This window comes from Chelonia mydas, chromosome 11 (assembly GCF_015237465.2).
Source record: "Chelonia mydas isolate rCheMyd1 chromosome 11, rCheMyd1.pri.v2, whole genome shotgun sequence".
Lineage (NCBI taxonomy): Eukaryota > Metazoa > Chordata > Testudines > Cheloniidae > Chelonia > Chelonia mydas.
Genome location: NC_051251.2, coordinates 39,090,214 through 39,106,861, shown reverse-complemented (window position 1 = coordinate 39,106,861; position 16,648 = coordinate 39,090,214). Strand labels below are relative to the sequence as shown.

Below are 16,648 nucleotides of genomic sequence, written 5' to 3'. Positions count from 1 at the left end.
GCTACTGCTGCTTGTTTAGGTGGTTTTATTATGTTGACAGGAGAGCTCTCTCTCTCTCTCTCATCAGTATAGAGCAGTGGTTCCCAAACTTGTTCCGCTGCTTGTGCAGGGAAAGCCCCTGGCGGGCCGCGCCGGTTTGTTTACCTGCCGCGTCCACAGGTTCAGCCGATCACGGCTCCCAGTGGCTGCGGTTCGCTGCTCCAGGCCAATGGGAGCTGCTGGAAGTGGTGGCCAGTACATCCCTCGGCCTGCGCTGCTTCCAGCAGCTCCCATTGGCCTGGAGCAGCAAACCACAGCCACTGGGAGCCACGATCGGCCGAACCTGCGGACAGGTAAACAAGTCGGCGCGGCCCGCCAGGGGCTTTCCCTGCACAAAAGGCCGAACAAGTTTGGGAACCACTGCTATATAGTGACTACACATTTTTCAAAAGCAAAAACAAAAAAAATTATATGTTGTGTGATAACTTCCTGTTGCACTCCATCAGGAAAACTACAAGAGAGCCAAACTTTGTAAGTCTCAAAGCTCAGGACAGAAGAAATAAAACATTAATTCTCTGGGCACGTGAGCAAATTAGAAAAGCAACATACTTGACCCTGCAAATATTTACATGTGTGCTTAACTTTAATGTGCTTATCTCCAGGCTGAAAGGTAGGGTATGCCTTTTCTATAAGTTGTTTCCTCTGCCAAGGTAGAGCTTCTTCAAGGTTCTGTGGAATAGCTAGCTCTGTGCTGCATCCTCCCATTGTAGATTCTAGCAACAGGCTGCATGGCCAGAACATGTTGTGCTGTACTCTAGCTATTCTTGACTGCCCAGAGCCATGAGAAGCATGAGTGTAATTTGGGCCTTGACTACACAAGAGAGTTACACTGCATATGAAAACCACAGATGTGATTTTAAACCGATTTAGTTAAACCAGTATAAACCCCTCCGTGCACACTTATTTCACTAAGATTGCCTTTCAGATTTTGGGATCTATCTGTCTTCTCAATATGTATGTATAACTCAGAATAGCCTAAGTGCATAATGCTTTGCATTCTTTGGGATCACATAAGCCCTAGAAAACATCATAAGCCAGCTGCACACTGGTGAGTTTTATTAAATGGGCTCCTACCTGAAATTCACTTGGTTTCTGAAAGGGAACAAGTAACTCATACAAATTAGCTTTCTTACTCCAGTCAGACCACGTACATTTTCTTGGTTGTGTTCTCTCTCTCTCATGCTGAGCTACACAAGGGACAGGGAATTACTACAGATGTATGGCTCTTGCCTTTTGTGAGATCCAAGGGGATGGGAGAGAAGAAAATTGAGCTTCTTCATTCTGTGCTGTTTATTAAGAACCATACTTGTGAGTATCTGGGCTGAGGGATTATTTTATTCATCTCTATTGGATCCTGCAGGGAGCTAGGTCGGGGGATTCTTGTCCAAAGGTGCGTGCCCCCTCAATGAAAACTGACTATTTCCTTCTCTTTTCCATCATCCTCGAGATTATTGGAGGGGCAATAATATTCAGACCCCTGCCTCTCTCATCTCTCTTCTTGAGGTATGTGACCCTTTCCAAGAAATGTCTTCAGCTGACAAGGGTGGGGGAGGGAAGAACCTGCCTTTGGTGAGATGTTGGGGGTGCACTGAGCATTGCAGTCCTCCATGTCATTTCCAAGAAGTGATTGGGGTAGAGCCATATATTAGTGTTGCAGTTTTAGAGTTTGCACACATTAATTGTGTTACTCCAAAGTCAGTTTTACTTATAGTACCCCATGATATCAGTCAGTCTAATTACTCTGATAGCACTGCTCACAGTGCTGTCTGATTGTGATCTCTGTCTAACTTAACTATTCAAACACTGAACATACCCTCTATTACCTTTCCTTTGCAAATACTGTAGATTTAATAAGCTGTATAATGACCTTGACAATCTTTTTATTAAAAAGCTCATAAGATTTGGTCTCATGTAGGCACATATAAGAAGATTTGGTTAATATTTGGGAAAAATTGAAAAGATGATTACCTTTGACTACTGAAAAATATTAACACCCTGGCCCTGATTCTCCTCCAATGAAGTGAGCTGTAGCTCACGAAAGCTTATGCTCAAATACATTTGTTAGTCTCTAAGGTGCCACAAGTACTCCTTTTCTTTTTGCGAATACAGACTAACACGGCTGCTACCCTGAAACCAGTTCTTATTGTGTACATGAAGAGTAACGCCAATGAAGTCAATGGAGTTACACTGTTGTAAAATAATGTACAATAGAGAATCAAGCCTACTGTATTTAGCCACTAAGGTCAACATGCAATTCTTTTTAAAGTGTAAAGTAATTAGGTGTCAAGATTTTGATTGACCCTTGCAGGGCTCTTCAAAGACCTTCCCTCCACCACAGCCCTGCAAGCACAAAGCACAAGCGCAGTGACTGCGAAAAGAGACTGCTCTGTTCTTGCTTCCTCTAGGGAGCAAATCACACAGAAGGGGATGGGAGGAGGTGGAGCCATTGCCTCCCTTCCCTGAGAAATGGCACAGAATGCCCACTGGACAGCCTCAGGCTGACTTCTCTTTACACCAATTTTTATAAAGGGGTCCAGAGGCAATTCTCACTCGTGAGCCTAACTTCAGTACTGGGCAAACTGGTAGAAATTATAGTAAAGAATGGGGGTATCAGATATAGTTGTACATTATTTGTTGGGGAAGAGTTAACATTGCTTTTGTAAAGTGAAGTCATACCTCACCAATCTATTAGAGTGCTTTGAGGGTGTCAACAAGCATGTGGATAAGGGTGATCCAGTCAATATAGTGTACTTGGATTTTCAGAGAGTCTTTGACAAGGTCCCTCACCAAAGGCTCTTAAGGAAACTAAGTAGTGATGGGATAACAGGGAAGTTCTCTCAATTATCAGTAATTGGTTAAAACATAGGAAACAAAGAGTAGGAATTAATGGTCAGTTTTCACAATGGGAAGGGATAAACAATGGGGAGTGATCCCCCAAGAATCGGTACTGGGACATATGCTGTTCAGCAGATTCATTAATGATTTGGAAAAGGGAGTGAACAGTACAGTGTCAAAGCTTGCAAATGTTACAGAGTTATTTAAGATAGTTAAGTCCAAAGCTGACTGAGAAGAATTACAGGGGACCTAACAAAACTGAGTAGTAGGCAGCAAAATGGCGGATGAAATTCAACACTGAAAAGTAATGCTGTAAAATGGGAACACTCACCACCAGTGCCACCTAAGGCTCAGGCAGGGGTGCAGCTGGTGGTTGCTCCTTCTCACTTATAGTCCTGTCCTTCAGCTTCTCTTAGGGCTTTTGGTGGGCAGCTATGTTCTGCACTTTAGGGTACTATGCAGCTGCCTACCCCCGGAACTATTTCCTACCCACATTTCCGTTCTTCCTATGGAGTAAATTACAGAATAACAAACACAATCTCTGACCTTCCCAATCAGTCAACTATCTCTCCTTTGTAGGTCCTATGAGGTCTGTTTAGCCAGGCCTCGAATTATAAGAACTCCTGGGACAGTATTTCCGCAGAGCTCTGCTTCCTTCCACTGCCTGCTCTTCTCTGAGCAGCTCTGCTTCCCCTTTTAAGCACCGTCTCCAGCTTGTGCAGGCTTTGCAGGTGTGGCTTGTTGGGGTCACCTGGGCCCAGAGTTGCTCCTTAACTCCTTGTTCTCTACTGTGGGTTTTGTCCACCCAATCACAAAGCATACTGGAAAAAATAAACCCAACTACACACATATAAAGAAAAGGAGTACTTGTGGCACCTTAGAGACTAACCAATTTATTTGAGCATAAGCTTTCGTGAGCTACAGCTCACTTCATCGGATGCATACTGTGGAAAGTACAGATGATCTTTTTATACACACAAAGCATGAAAAAATGGGTGTTTACCACTACAAAAGGTTTTCTCTCCCCCCTCCCCACCCTCCTGCTGGTAATAAATTATCTAAAGTGATCACATTTGGGGACAATGTATATCTTCAAATCAGCGGCACTGCTATGGGTACCTGCATGGCCCCACAGTATGCCAACATTTTTATGGCTGACTTAGAACAACGCTTCCTCAGCTCTCGTCCCCTAACGCCGCTACTCTACTTGCGCTATATTGATGACATCTTCATCATCTGGACCCATGGAAAAGAAGTACTTGAGCAATTCCACCATGATTTCAACAATTTCCATCCCACCATCAACCTCAGCCTGGTCCAGTCCACACAAGAGATCCACTTCCTGGACACTACAGTGCTAATAAACGATGGTCACATAAACACCACCCTATACTGGAAACCTACTGACCGCTATTCCTACCTACATGGCTCCAGCTTTCACCCTGACCACACCACACGATCCATTGTCTACAGCCAAGCTGTGCGATACAACCACATTTGCTTCAACCCCTCCGACAGAGACAAACACCTACGAGATCTCTATCAAGCATTCTTACAACTACAATACCCACCTGCGGAAGTGAAGAAACAGATTGATAGAGCCAGAAGAGTTCCCAGAAGTCACCTACTACAGGACAGGCCTAACAAAGAAAATAACAGAACGCCACTAGCCGTCACCTTCAGCCCCCAACTAAAACCTCTCCAACGCATTATCAAGGATCTACAACCTATCCTGAAGGACGACCCAACACTCTCACAAATCTTGGGAGACAGGCCAGTCCTTGCCTACAGACAGCCCCCCAGCCTGAAGCAAATACTCACCAGCAACCGCATACCACACAACAGAATCACTAACCCAGGAACCTATCCTTGCAACAAAGCCCGTTGCCAACTGTGCCCACATATCTATTCAGGGGACACCATCACAGGGCCTAATAACATCAGCCACACTATCAGAGGCTCGTTCACCTGCACATCCACCAATGTGATATATGCCATCATGTGCCAGCAATGCCCCTCTGCCATGTACATTGGTCAAACTGGACAGTCTCTACATAAAAGAATAAATGGACACAAATCAGATGTCAAGAATTATAACATTCATAAACCAGTCAGAGAACACTTCAATCTCTCTGGTCACGCGATTACAGACATGAAAGTTGCGATATTACAACAGAGAAACTTCAAAACCAGACTTCAGCGAGAGACTGTTGAATTGGACTTCATTTGCAAATTGGATACTATTAACTTAGGCTTGAATAGAGACTGGGAGTGGCTAAGTCATTATGCAAGGTAACCTATTTCCCCTTGTTTTTTCCTTACCCCTCCTCCCAGACGTTCTTGTTAAACCCTGGATTTGTGCTGGAAATGGCCCACCTTGATTATCATACACATTGTAAGGAGAGTGATCACTTTAGATAAGCTATTACCAGCAGGAGAGCGGGGTGGGGGAAGAGAAAACCTTTTGTAGTGGTAAACACCCATTTTTTCATGGTTTATGTGTATAAAAAGATCTTCTGTACTTTCCACAGTATGCATCCGATGAAGTGAGCTGTAGTTCACGAAAGCTTATGCTCAAATAAATTGGTTAGTCTCTAAGGTGCCACAAGTACTCCTTTTCTTTTGCGAATACAGACTAACACGGCTGTTACTCTGATACACACATATAATGATGGGTTTTAAATGACCTGTCACCTCTCAAGAAAGAGACCTTGGAGTCATTGTGCATAGTTCTCTGAAAACTTCAGCTCAATGTGCAGCTGCGGTCAAAGAGGCTAACGGTATGTTAAGAACTATTAGGAAAGGGGTAGAAAATAAGGCAGACAATATCATAATTCCAGTTCACCTGCACCGTGACTACTGTGTCCAATTCTGGTCACCCCACCTCAAAAGGATATAGTGGAACTGGAAAAGATTTATAGAAGGCAACAAAGAGGAACAAGGCTAGGAATGGCTTCTATACAAGGAGAGACTAAAAAGATTTGAGCTGTTCATCTTGAAAAAGAGACTATTGGGGGGGCATAATAGAAATCTATAAAATCATGAACGGTGTGGAAAAGGTGAACAGAGAAGTATTATTCGCCCTTTCCCACAATACAAAAGCCAGGGGTCACCCAATGAATTAATAGGCATCAGGTTTAATACAAACAAGAAGAAATACTTTTTCACATAATGCACAATTAACCTGTGGAACTCATTGTCTTGGGATGTTGTAATGGCCAGGAGTATAACTGGGTTAAAAAAGAACTAGATAATTTTAGGAGGATAGGTCTATCAACAGCTATTAGCCAAGATGGTTAGGGATGTAACCCCATGATAAGGGCAGTTCTGAACCTCTGACTGCCAGAAGCCAGGAGGGGAAGATAGAGTGGATTTCTCCAAATTGCACTGTTCTGTAAACTCCCCCTGAAGCTCTGGTACTGGCCACTGTCAGAAGCAGGATTCTTGACTAGGTGGACCATTGGTCTGACACAGCCCTGGTCTACACAGAGAGCATGGCTACACTTGCAGATGTAGAGTGCTTTGAGTTAAACCTGCCTTCGGAGAGCACAGTAGGGAAAGTGCTGCAGTCTGTCCGCACTTGACAGCTTCAAGCTCACTGGCGTGGCCACATTTGCGGCACTTGCAGCAGCATTGGGAGTGGTGCATTATGGGCAGCTATCCCAGCATGCAAGTGGCTGCAACATGCTTTTCAAATGTGGGGGTGGGGGTGGGGTGGAGTGTGACAGGGAGAGTGTTGTGTGTATGTGGGGGGGGGGGGAGTTGGTTTTTGGGGGGCTGAGAGCATGTCAGCATGCTGTCTTGTAAGTTCAGACAGCAGCAGACCCCCCTCGCTTCTCTCACACACAGCATTCCACACTAATGGTTGCTTTGTCTCGGAGCAGATAAGCAGCCGGCTGTCAGAAACAGAGCTTTCAAAGGGCATTTCCACATTCCTCCAGCCAATTCCAAACAATGACAAGAGTGGCCACTTGACTTAAGGGGATTAAGGGATGTTTCCAGAGGCTGATCAGAGCACAGTAAAGCAACACCTCGTTCACACTGGTGCTGCAGCACTCCAGAGAGGGCACAGCAAACGTTATTCCACTCGCCAAGGTGCAGTACCAGCAGTGCTGTAGCCGCAGAGTCAGAGAGCTCTGTGTGCCTTACCAGTGTGGATGGCTAATGTGCTAGTGCACCCGGGGCTTCTTTATTGAGCTGTAACTCACACGTGTAGCCAAGCCCTAGGAAATTAGGTAGCTATAACTACATCACTCAGGGGAGGGAAAAATCCACAGCCCTGAGCAATGCAGTTAACCCAACCTAACCCCCAGTGTAGACAGCACTAAGTCAACAGGAGAATTCTCACATTGACCTAGCTACTGCCTCTCAGAGAGGTCAATTACCTATGCCAATGGGAGAATCCCACTCTGCTGCTGTAGTGGTTTATGTGTAGACAAGCCCTTAATATGGCAGGTCTCATGTTCTTATCTAATCTCTGATAGGGAAACAGTGTGCATGTATACAAATAATATGTCCTTCCCCATGTGTACATCCTGGATCTGTGGAGAGCTGTTTGGCAGAAGGGGGAATGCTGCAGAGGAGACATCTCCCTTTAGCATGGAAAGGGAGAGATCTGCATGTGGAGGACCTCCATGTGCAAGTCGCAAAGGTATAATCTGGTCCTGAATAAGGGTGGTAGGGCCCCCAAGTAAGAACTGTGGGGTTTGGTCTAATAATGTTTCCTTTTACCTGCTTTACAATTACAGACTATTTTGAAAAAGTGCTTTGTGGACTCCTTCCCATTTTAAAAAGATCAGAATGGTTTTGAGTAGTATGTTACGTAACTTAATGCTGGAACCTTGTCTGGAGAGCTACATACTGCCATATATAGTAGGTACCTTGCAGGTAATAGAAAAATATCTAGTTTTAACGGAAAATTCTACACTTTAATAACAATAACGAAATTGTAGCCACAAACTATGTTTTTTTAAATCCAGCTAGGGACTTGGAAGATGCAATTAGGAACTTTCTAACTACGAAAAAACTTACTATATACTCTATTTAATCGTATATTTTTGTACTTTTCTTATACTTTTTCCAATGTTCCTTCTACTTGTCAAAAATAATTGTGTTCTAATTAAGGGCTTTTAAGTCATGGTTCATCTTGCATCCCATGCAAAAAGCTACAGTAATATAATGCTGGATTTGTGACATCACAATCGGTGTCCTCACAATAGAATATTGTGACGGGGTGGCCAGGCTCTTCCGTTGACTCATGCTGTTTCTTGGTGTTAGAACCAGGGCTTAAATTCAACCAGAGCTATCCAGAGCAGAGCATTCATTTCTGAATGAGTTTGACGATGGAACAATTGCAAGATCAGGATGAGGGTTTGATTTTTTTTAAAGATTTATCTTATTAGGAAGCTCACCCATTATAACATATCACACAGGGAAAGAATATTATCAAAGAATGAGAGCAATACAATTGCAAGCAGGACTTCCGAATTCTCTTCCAGCTCTTATGTTGACTTGTTATGATGTGGACATATCATTTGACCACTCTGGGCCTTAGTTTATGCTTCTCTATAATAGGTATCATACTTATCCAACTGTTGTGAGGCTTACTGATTGCAAAACACTTTCAGGTCCTTGGTGCTGTAAATGCGAAGTTATTGTTATTAAAAATATCTAATAGGATGTCCTTTGTGGGAGGAAATATTGTTTTGAAGTTCATTATTCTTAAAGGGTTAGGGAATTACAGTAGATGCATGACATATTTTTCACAAGTTTGGCATGAAAATCTACCTGACCTGTGGGTTGGCAGGTAAATCCATCATCTGCTGAGGTAACTGAAATCTGCGTATCTTTAAATAAGAATTCAGATGAACTTCACTAAAATGGGTATATAATTAATGAGTAAGCCTAGATCTTTTAAAATAGTTGGAAGAATAAAAATAAGAATAGAGGATCTATTCTAAAGTCATAAACTTTCTTGTCAATAAACTGGATAGTCTGTGTGTGTACTTCACTACATATAGAATGAAACTCACCCAGATGAGGATCAGCATAATGCCTATGCACTGCTTAAGACTCACTTAAAGGTGCATAGGTACTGTGCTGGTCCTCTGCATGGAGGGAATATATTGAATAATACCTAAGTTACAAGTGGACTGCCACATGTCTAATGATTATACCAAAGCCTGAAATACTATTGGGGATAATGTTTCAGCATAATAAAGAAAGTGAAGGGTAGAATGTACATCATGTCCAATAAATAAAACTAAAGGATATAATATTGCCTTTCTTCAGTATTCAACAGTCTGTGAGATCAGATATGAGTAATGACAATGTTCAAATTTGTAATATGTGAGCTAGAGTTACTCTAAAATTAATGTAATCTATAGATATCAGCAAAAATCCCAATATGCCCCAATTATGTGATTACATCTTTAACAAATTACATCTATTTGCTTTCTGTCATGGAGGGAAGAATCATATATGTGGACATTATTTTAGTGGATACCCCAATCAAGTAAGAGACCTTTAAAAATAGCTGCCTGTAGCAACTAATCTGATTCAGATGCAACACAGCCCAACTATTAAATGTGTAAGAGAAATGTGCAACAGAAAAAAATGGATATTATGCTTAGAAAAGAAGAGGTGTCTGGGATGTTAACCCTCATAAGCTAGAATCCATCTGAAAACACACAAAAAATGCCCAGGAATAATTTAGAACACAGGACCATATTCTGACACTGATTTTTATGCAGAACTTCCTATTGTTGGTTGAATTTACCAGTCATGCTATTAATAAATCATAATATGTTAGATTAGCTACATCACCTTCAGTGGTTTTACAACTTTATAATCATCACTTTAACTCAAGAGATTTTAAATATATTTCATTTACCGTTTTTTTTTTTAAATTTTCATTGTCACTTTTGTTTCTTTACCAAAGATGTGTGTTTAAAGAAGAGATTTCCCTTCACAATTTACTTTCTCCTTCTACTCAGTTCAGAAGTGAAGTTATGCAGCTGAAATTGTGATATTATATTTACTTCTATAGTAACAGACTGAGATTCTCATAAACCCAAGATTATGGTTTTGTTGGATTATCAAGCAGAGAGGGAATGTGATCTGTAAAGACTAAAATTCTCATTTTGCAATCCTCATTTAGGCATGAGTCCTACTGAAGTCATCTGAGTCACGTCTGGCTCAAGGCCTGAGTCAGGATTGCAGATTTTGGCCTTTAGCTAATAATAGTCATGGGGAATATATCTTTTTCTTTTAATATAAAATGTTCTTTTCCAAGTTTCCCCAGCTGTAAAAGTCACCTTTCAACACTGTACAGAAAACATTTCAAGATTTAATTTTTGAGACCACATAATGTATTTTTCTTCTAAATTAATTTGAATTAACTGTGAGATAAATTAGCCTATATGATGTGTCTGTTATAGCAAATAACCTAGAAGATTTAAAATTTAGAGCTGAATTGACCTTGAATAGCATACATACTCAACATTTATAATAAAAGAATATTAAGCATTTAATTTTATAAAACTAACAGCTAGTTGATTGGAAGCAATTATAGGTGCACAATGTTTTTTAGGAATGCAAAGTTAATACAGTTACTTCTAGTGTAGTGTACAAATTGAGGTAGAAATAAGTTCTAGAAATGTATGCAATATGTTATTGCAATGTGTTGTTACTTATATCTCAAAATTCATTGGAGCATTAAATTCTATATGACTTTTGAGGCTTCAATATTTACATTTGTCACTGATTCCAGATTTTCAGATTTTAGACGAGGTTTTTTGACTACCACACAGATTAAGATTTTAGGTAGCATTGATATAAAGTTTTAAATTAGTGCATATTTTGTCTTGCAAACATTCCGTTAAAGTTGACTTTCTGTGTTTTTAATGTTAGCATTTTCCTGTTTTACATGTGGGTATCATGTAAAATGTATGGACTACATCAAGCCTTCAGGGTTTTTGTTTGTTTTAGCAGAAATCCCCAATGACATAGTGATAGCACTATCTGGCCCTCTTCTACCATTTGAAAGTCCTATGGCCTGATCCTGCTAGCAATTAAGTCAATAGCAAAGCTTTATCTACTTCAACACTTTTGTCTTCAGGAACCAGCCAAAACAGAACATACCACTTTACTATGAGCTTGAGCCGGCAACACCAAAGTCAATGGGAGTTTTGCCATTGACTTCACTGGAAGCAAGATCAGGCCCCAAGTATATTACACCAAATGAAATAATGTGTCCTACCCACTCTGAGTAATATATCTGATTAGTAGCCACAAATATAAGAACAGCAGCTAACTACAGACCAATTTAATTATAAAAAAGTAAACATAAAGATGAACAGTTACAAATAGTGTGGCTTTTGATTAGCTAGATACAGATCAAATCCATGCTGTAATTCAATTAGAATACAGTTTTATCTATACTGATCTAGTTTAGAAACTGCCACTCTGCTGCATCAGTGATCATCAGGCTATTTATGTTAGCCTTGTTTAGTATAATAGGATACAGGCACTGGAATTGAACACTGTCACAGATAGGAGCCTTCTCTGCATTTCTTACAGATTACGGACCAAACTCCTGCTATAAAACAAATATTTTGGTTCACCTCATATTTGTGCTTCACTTTGGTCTTTCCATTTTTTAGCAGCAAAAGGCCATTGTACTGTGGCAACATCAAAGTCCATGATATTATTTCTTGAATGGAGCTTTCACACTGTAAAACTTTATGTCCTTTCTCCCCATTGCTATCAACAACAGCACTGTCCATTTCCTTTAGAAATAGAATTGAATAGAATTGAAATGTACATGGAATTGAATGATTTTTTAAAAATTGGTCATTTCCCTGTTTTGTGAAACAAGTTCCTATTTAAACCAGTGCTAAATTTGAAGCTCTCTATATCTTGTTGAGTTAATTGTACTAACCACTTAATGTGACTTAATCCCAAAGAAAGGAAGGTTAAGAAGAAGCCATTTTATACCAGAAAATATTTTAACATTGAAAATCATTACATAGTTAACATATTCAGGGCCCGTTCTTGTCTCAGTGAAAGTGTTGCCTGAGTGAGGACCTATGGATCTGGACCCTCTGTATGCCTATCATTTTCCCTGTTATTGTTGCTTTCTTCTTTACAATATAAATAATATGTCATTAAATAGTATCAGCAGCCTAAAGTTATATCTAAATGTATATTTAGCAATGGAATTTCACTAATTCATTAAAATTAAACTATTTCTGTCATATAAGATATTATAGAATAGATATGCAAGAATCTTTAATAGCTCATTATATCCCATTAATTTAATACTTTGACCCTGAAATTATTGCTGCAGAAATTATTTTAGGGTCATACAAATGAATATATTCTCCTATAGATGTAATATGCAATTTTGGAGAATTACAAATTAGACAGGAACTCCTAAGTGTTTCAGATGTTAAGGTTCACTGGAGTACTTTTGAATTGGGCTCTTTTCATAGAGAGATAAAATCTTAAAAAAATATATAACACCATCAATTTTACATTTACCATCATTAAACATTCTAAATATTTTTAAAACTGCTAACTCCAACACTTGATTAAAAGCTGTCTGGCAAGCAATATCTGTATTTATAATTAAACCTGTCCCAGAACTTCTATTACAATACCCACTTCGCAGGTCTATTTGAGCCTGAAATTTCACATGTAATATTCAACCTAAAAACAAGTTTTGACCAATTTGTTAAAAGAACCTTTGACTTTTTTTATTGATAATTAATGGAGTTTTATGTTTCTATCCCGTGGAGAATTGTTAATATATTAGCCCCTATTTTTAAAAGTGACATTTTGCAAGTGATTAGTCAAAGATCCTGGTTGGTTTGATTTTTTTTTATAATTACTTTAATTTTTTTTATTAGCAAATTGCCTAATGTAAAATACAGTAATTACTTTTAAAAGACATTTGGCAACAGTATACAGTGCCTAAATATATACATACATGACTGATAATGCCTCAAAGGGAGCTGTATTAGTTTTTTGGTAAATATCATATTTCAAGTACATAAGTGTGTGTAAAAAATCCCTAGATGTTGACTTACTCAACATTTACTTGATAGTCATTTTGGCCTCTTGGACAAGAGAGGGAGCATTGTATATACCCTAAGCCCAAAATAGTGCAATGGTTAAACAAAAGGAAAATTAAAATATGAATAGTATTTTTAATCGTGCTGTGACATAGCCCAACAAAAGGCAGGAAATGGCTCGTTAAAGCTGACGCACAATATCATGCTGTCATGCATTTCTTTTTATATAAGAAGGGTGTATTAACTCTGACTATTCCCACCTTTCTTTGGATTCAGAATACAGTTTGTACCATCTAGTCTGTGAAGATTTAATTATTTTTTCATCTTTTGTTTCCCCTTTATGCCTATGGCTTGGCTTTACCAGAACTAGTGAACACAGCATCAGCCCAAAGGACCCCACATTTTAGACCATTTACAAAGTTTGCAATTGTTATTCCTAAAGCAATGTGAATTCGTACTCTGTTGTTAAAGTTTAATGTTAAACATTGCTGAAGTTTGGACTAACATCCGTATTATAGGTAAAGTGCATTCAGCGGAAGTTAGTCTTATAAAGTTAGATTATTCCTGTAGATCGCAGTGCATTCCATAAGGAATACTATGAAAACTTTGTCTTGTCTTGGCAAAGATATCTGAGAGCATGAAATGTGGGGAACAGATTGTGGCTTAAGCTATTGCAACAGTTGGGTGTTTACCAAATAAATGTTGTCGATGCATTTGTTCAAACTAAATAAACGATAAAATAGTTCTTCAAACTGCGGCGTTTTGTAAAGCCCTCAGAAGGAAGAAAAGATCAAATGAAACCGACTCAGTGGGATCTTCCTAATGTGACCCCAGTGTTAATGTATTTATTTTCACGCTGCAGTTGCAGGTCGCTTTACAGAAACATCTCATGCTGGAGCCCCGCGTGGAGCCAAGGACAAGAAAAACACTTTTATTCAAACAAAGCTATTAAATAACCTGTACACAAAAGTTCAGTCTCTTCCCCTGAAAGAAATGAGGACCCAAGAGCCAGGTCCCCAGACTAACGCTGCTGCTCCTATTTACTGTCTTAGAGCAGCCCATTGTAAGTAACCCCGTTTCCAAACCGGGGGAGTGATCCTATGGCCCAGCCTGCGTCCAGAGCTCTCCCTGCACGGGAGCGGGACAGTGAGCTGGAAACAGCTGGCACTTCACTCCCATTGAGCAGCAGCTAAAAAGATCCTGATGCCAGTAGCAAGGCGTAAAGGAGTCACATATTTCCCGCATCTTTGCCCTGGGGCCAGAGAAGGGGACTTGTCCAAGGGCTTCTTCAGGACAACGGGGCGGTATAGGGCAGTGCCGCCGGGGGGGCCTGTAAATCTCCAGGGCAGGGCTCCAGTTCCCAGAGCGCCGGGGCCGCAGACCTTAGGCCCTCCTGGGCCGGGCACAGGTCCTCGATCGCCCTCACAGGGCTAGAGACCTCCTGGGAGAAGGCGGCAAAGCCCAGAGCTCTCCCCGGCCAGGGCTCCAGGGCCGCGGATGCAGGCGCAGCTCCTGCCCCTCCCAGGGCTGCAGGTCCTCCCGGGACAGGGCTCCGGCTGCGGGGGCCCCTCAGGCGGGGCGGTGGGTCCCGAATCTCTCCGGCCGGGCGGCGGGCCCGGGTCACAGGCCCCGCGTGTCCTCCCGCTTCACGCCGTCGCCCGCGGCTTTGAGCTTCTTGTTCTGGTGGGTCTTCACGTGCTTGGCCAGGTGGTCGCTGCGCATGAAGCGCTTGCTGCAGACGGGGCAGGCGAAGCGCTTCTCGCCCGTGTGAGTCCGCAGGTGCCGCTGCAGCTCGTCCGAGCGCGTGAAGCTCTTGCCGCAGAAGAGCCAGTTGCAGACGAAGGGCCGCTCGCCCGTGTGCCAGCGCAGATGCGCCTTCAGGTGCGAGGTCTTGCCGTAGACCTTGCCGCAGCCCGGGATGTGGCAGATGTGCTGCTTCTTCCGGCCCGGCTCCGCCTCCGGGGCGCTGCCCGCCGCCGCCTGGCAGTTGGGGCAGCGGCAGCGGCGGCAGCGCCGGGCCGTGGCCGCCAGGGGGGACTTGGTCTGCAGCAGGGCGGCGATCTGCGTCTGGTACTGGGCCAGGTCCGAGGGGCCCAGCACCAGGCTCCTCGGCAGGGCGGCGCCAGGGAAGCGGTGGCCGCAGCCGCCCGGCGCCCCCGCTTGCTGGAGGCTCCACCAGGGGATGTCCTCGGGGGCCGGGTTGGGGGAGAGCTGCCTGCAGGGCTGCGGCGGGGGCAGCAGGTTGGAGTAGCCAGGAGGCAGGGCGGCCTGGGCGGCGTAGGGGACGTAGGCCGGGGGGCAGCTGGAGGGTAAGGCGGCCATGGAGGAAGGGAGCATCTTGACTGGGGAGAACTCGTAGGCGTAGGAGGGGTCAGCCGGGGGGGTGAGGGGCAGCTCGTGAGCGCCCCCGAAGGAAGGCTGCAGGTGGCTCTTCTGGGGGGTGAGCCCCAGGCTGGGATGCGGAGGGGGGAGCCCCCCGGGGGAATGGGCTGGCATCTCGCTACTCCACGGGTGGAAGATCCTGGATGGGGATCCCAGAGCTGGGTCGTAGGAGACCTGCAGGAAATCCGAAGGGGCGGCGCCCGGCTGTCCGATCCGGCTACAGGTGGCGGCCAAGAGCGCCAGGGGCGAGTGCTTCGCCAAGTCTGGAGAGGCGCTGGGGGTGCGATCCTGCATGTGGGCGAGGGAGCAAAAAGATCAGGTCACTAACCGCTCCCGGAGCATTTGTTGTTGTTGCCTATCCCGCGATCATCTCCCCTTTGCACCCACCAGCAGACGCTGCGGCTCAAGGAACAGGAAAGTTTCTGAGTGTGTTCTCCAGGGAACCGGAGAGCTCTAATCGGCCATCACATGGGCACAAACTTTCCCCAGACAATACTGAGCTGTCTGTAAAGAGAAGCCTGAGTCAGCAGCAGGACAGGCCAGCACTAGCGTCTCTCCCGCTCTCTAAACACACGCCTGCTCTGTGCTGTGTGTTCTTTCAAGTAACCCTAGATCCCGCATGCAGAAGTGAATGCCCATCACTCAACCCCCCGACACTGCTCCGTAGCCCAGGAGTGACTGTTTACAGTGCCCGTGGCAGGCGAATGGTTGGAGCCCCCCAAAGATCTTACTCATCTAGTGACCAGCCGGACTCTAAACGGAGTGGGGAGTTATTAATCCAAGGAGATTTCTGTAGCTTACTTGAGAGCTGTCCTTTCAGCTGCCGCAAGCCTCTTACGGTTACGGGCTGACACTGCCTTCGCAATCCCCAGAGCAAAGTAGCCTGGCTGCCCCCTGCTTTAGCGTTACTTGGAGCGTTGTCTCCCCCATAACTTCAAACTTATGTTCCTCTTTGTCAGAGTGTGAGACACACAGCGAGCCTCCGCCTCCCCCCTCCAGCCACCCCCCCAGCTGGGCTCTCCTCGGGAGGCGCCGGTACTGACCTGGAGGAAAGCCTGCAGGGAGTCGTTCCGGAGGACGGCCACTGCGGCCATAGTTACTGCTCCCGGAGCGAGGGGAGGACACCGGGGCAGTGCCGAGGCATGGAGACGCCACGGGGAAGACGAGGAGCTGCCCAGCTTCCTTCTCTCTCCTTCCCTCTGATCTCTGTGCTCTGCGTCCGGCCCACCCCCCCGCGCTGCGCGATCTGCGCGGACTGTCTGACTGCACCAGGATCACCTCCAAGAATTTGATAAGGACTTTGCTGGGCCGCCAGC

At 43.8% G+C, this 16,648-nt stretch overlaps 1 protein-coding gene across 1 annotated transcript; it reads right to left on the bottom strand.

The window, feature by feature from the left end:
- Positions 1-10,380: 10,380 nt before the first annotated feature.
- SP5 (Sp5 transcription factor) lies at positions 10,381-16,648 on the bottom strand. Its single transcript, XM_027819039.3, has 2 exons — positions 16,376-16,648; positions 10,381-15,620 (listed from the first exon to the last, which is right to left on the bottom strand). Exons 1-2 carry the CDS (start codon positions 16,424-16,426, stop codon positions 14,571-14,573), a joined length of 1,101 nt encoding a protein of 366 aa, XP_027674840.2. The 5' UTR covers positions 16,427-16,648; the 3' UTR covers positions 10,381-14,570.

Bases quoted from the DNA above. Each gene is read 5' to 3' on its own strand.
- SP5 (XM_027819039.3), bottom strand. From the start codon at position 16,426: ATGGCCGCAGTGGCCGTCCTCCGGAACGACTCCCTGCAGGCTTTCCTC. The intron at 15,621-16,375 runs GTCAGTACCGGC...GCCCACATGCAG, and splicing joins CCCTGCAGGCTTTCCTCCAG to GATCGCACCCCCAGCGCCTC.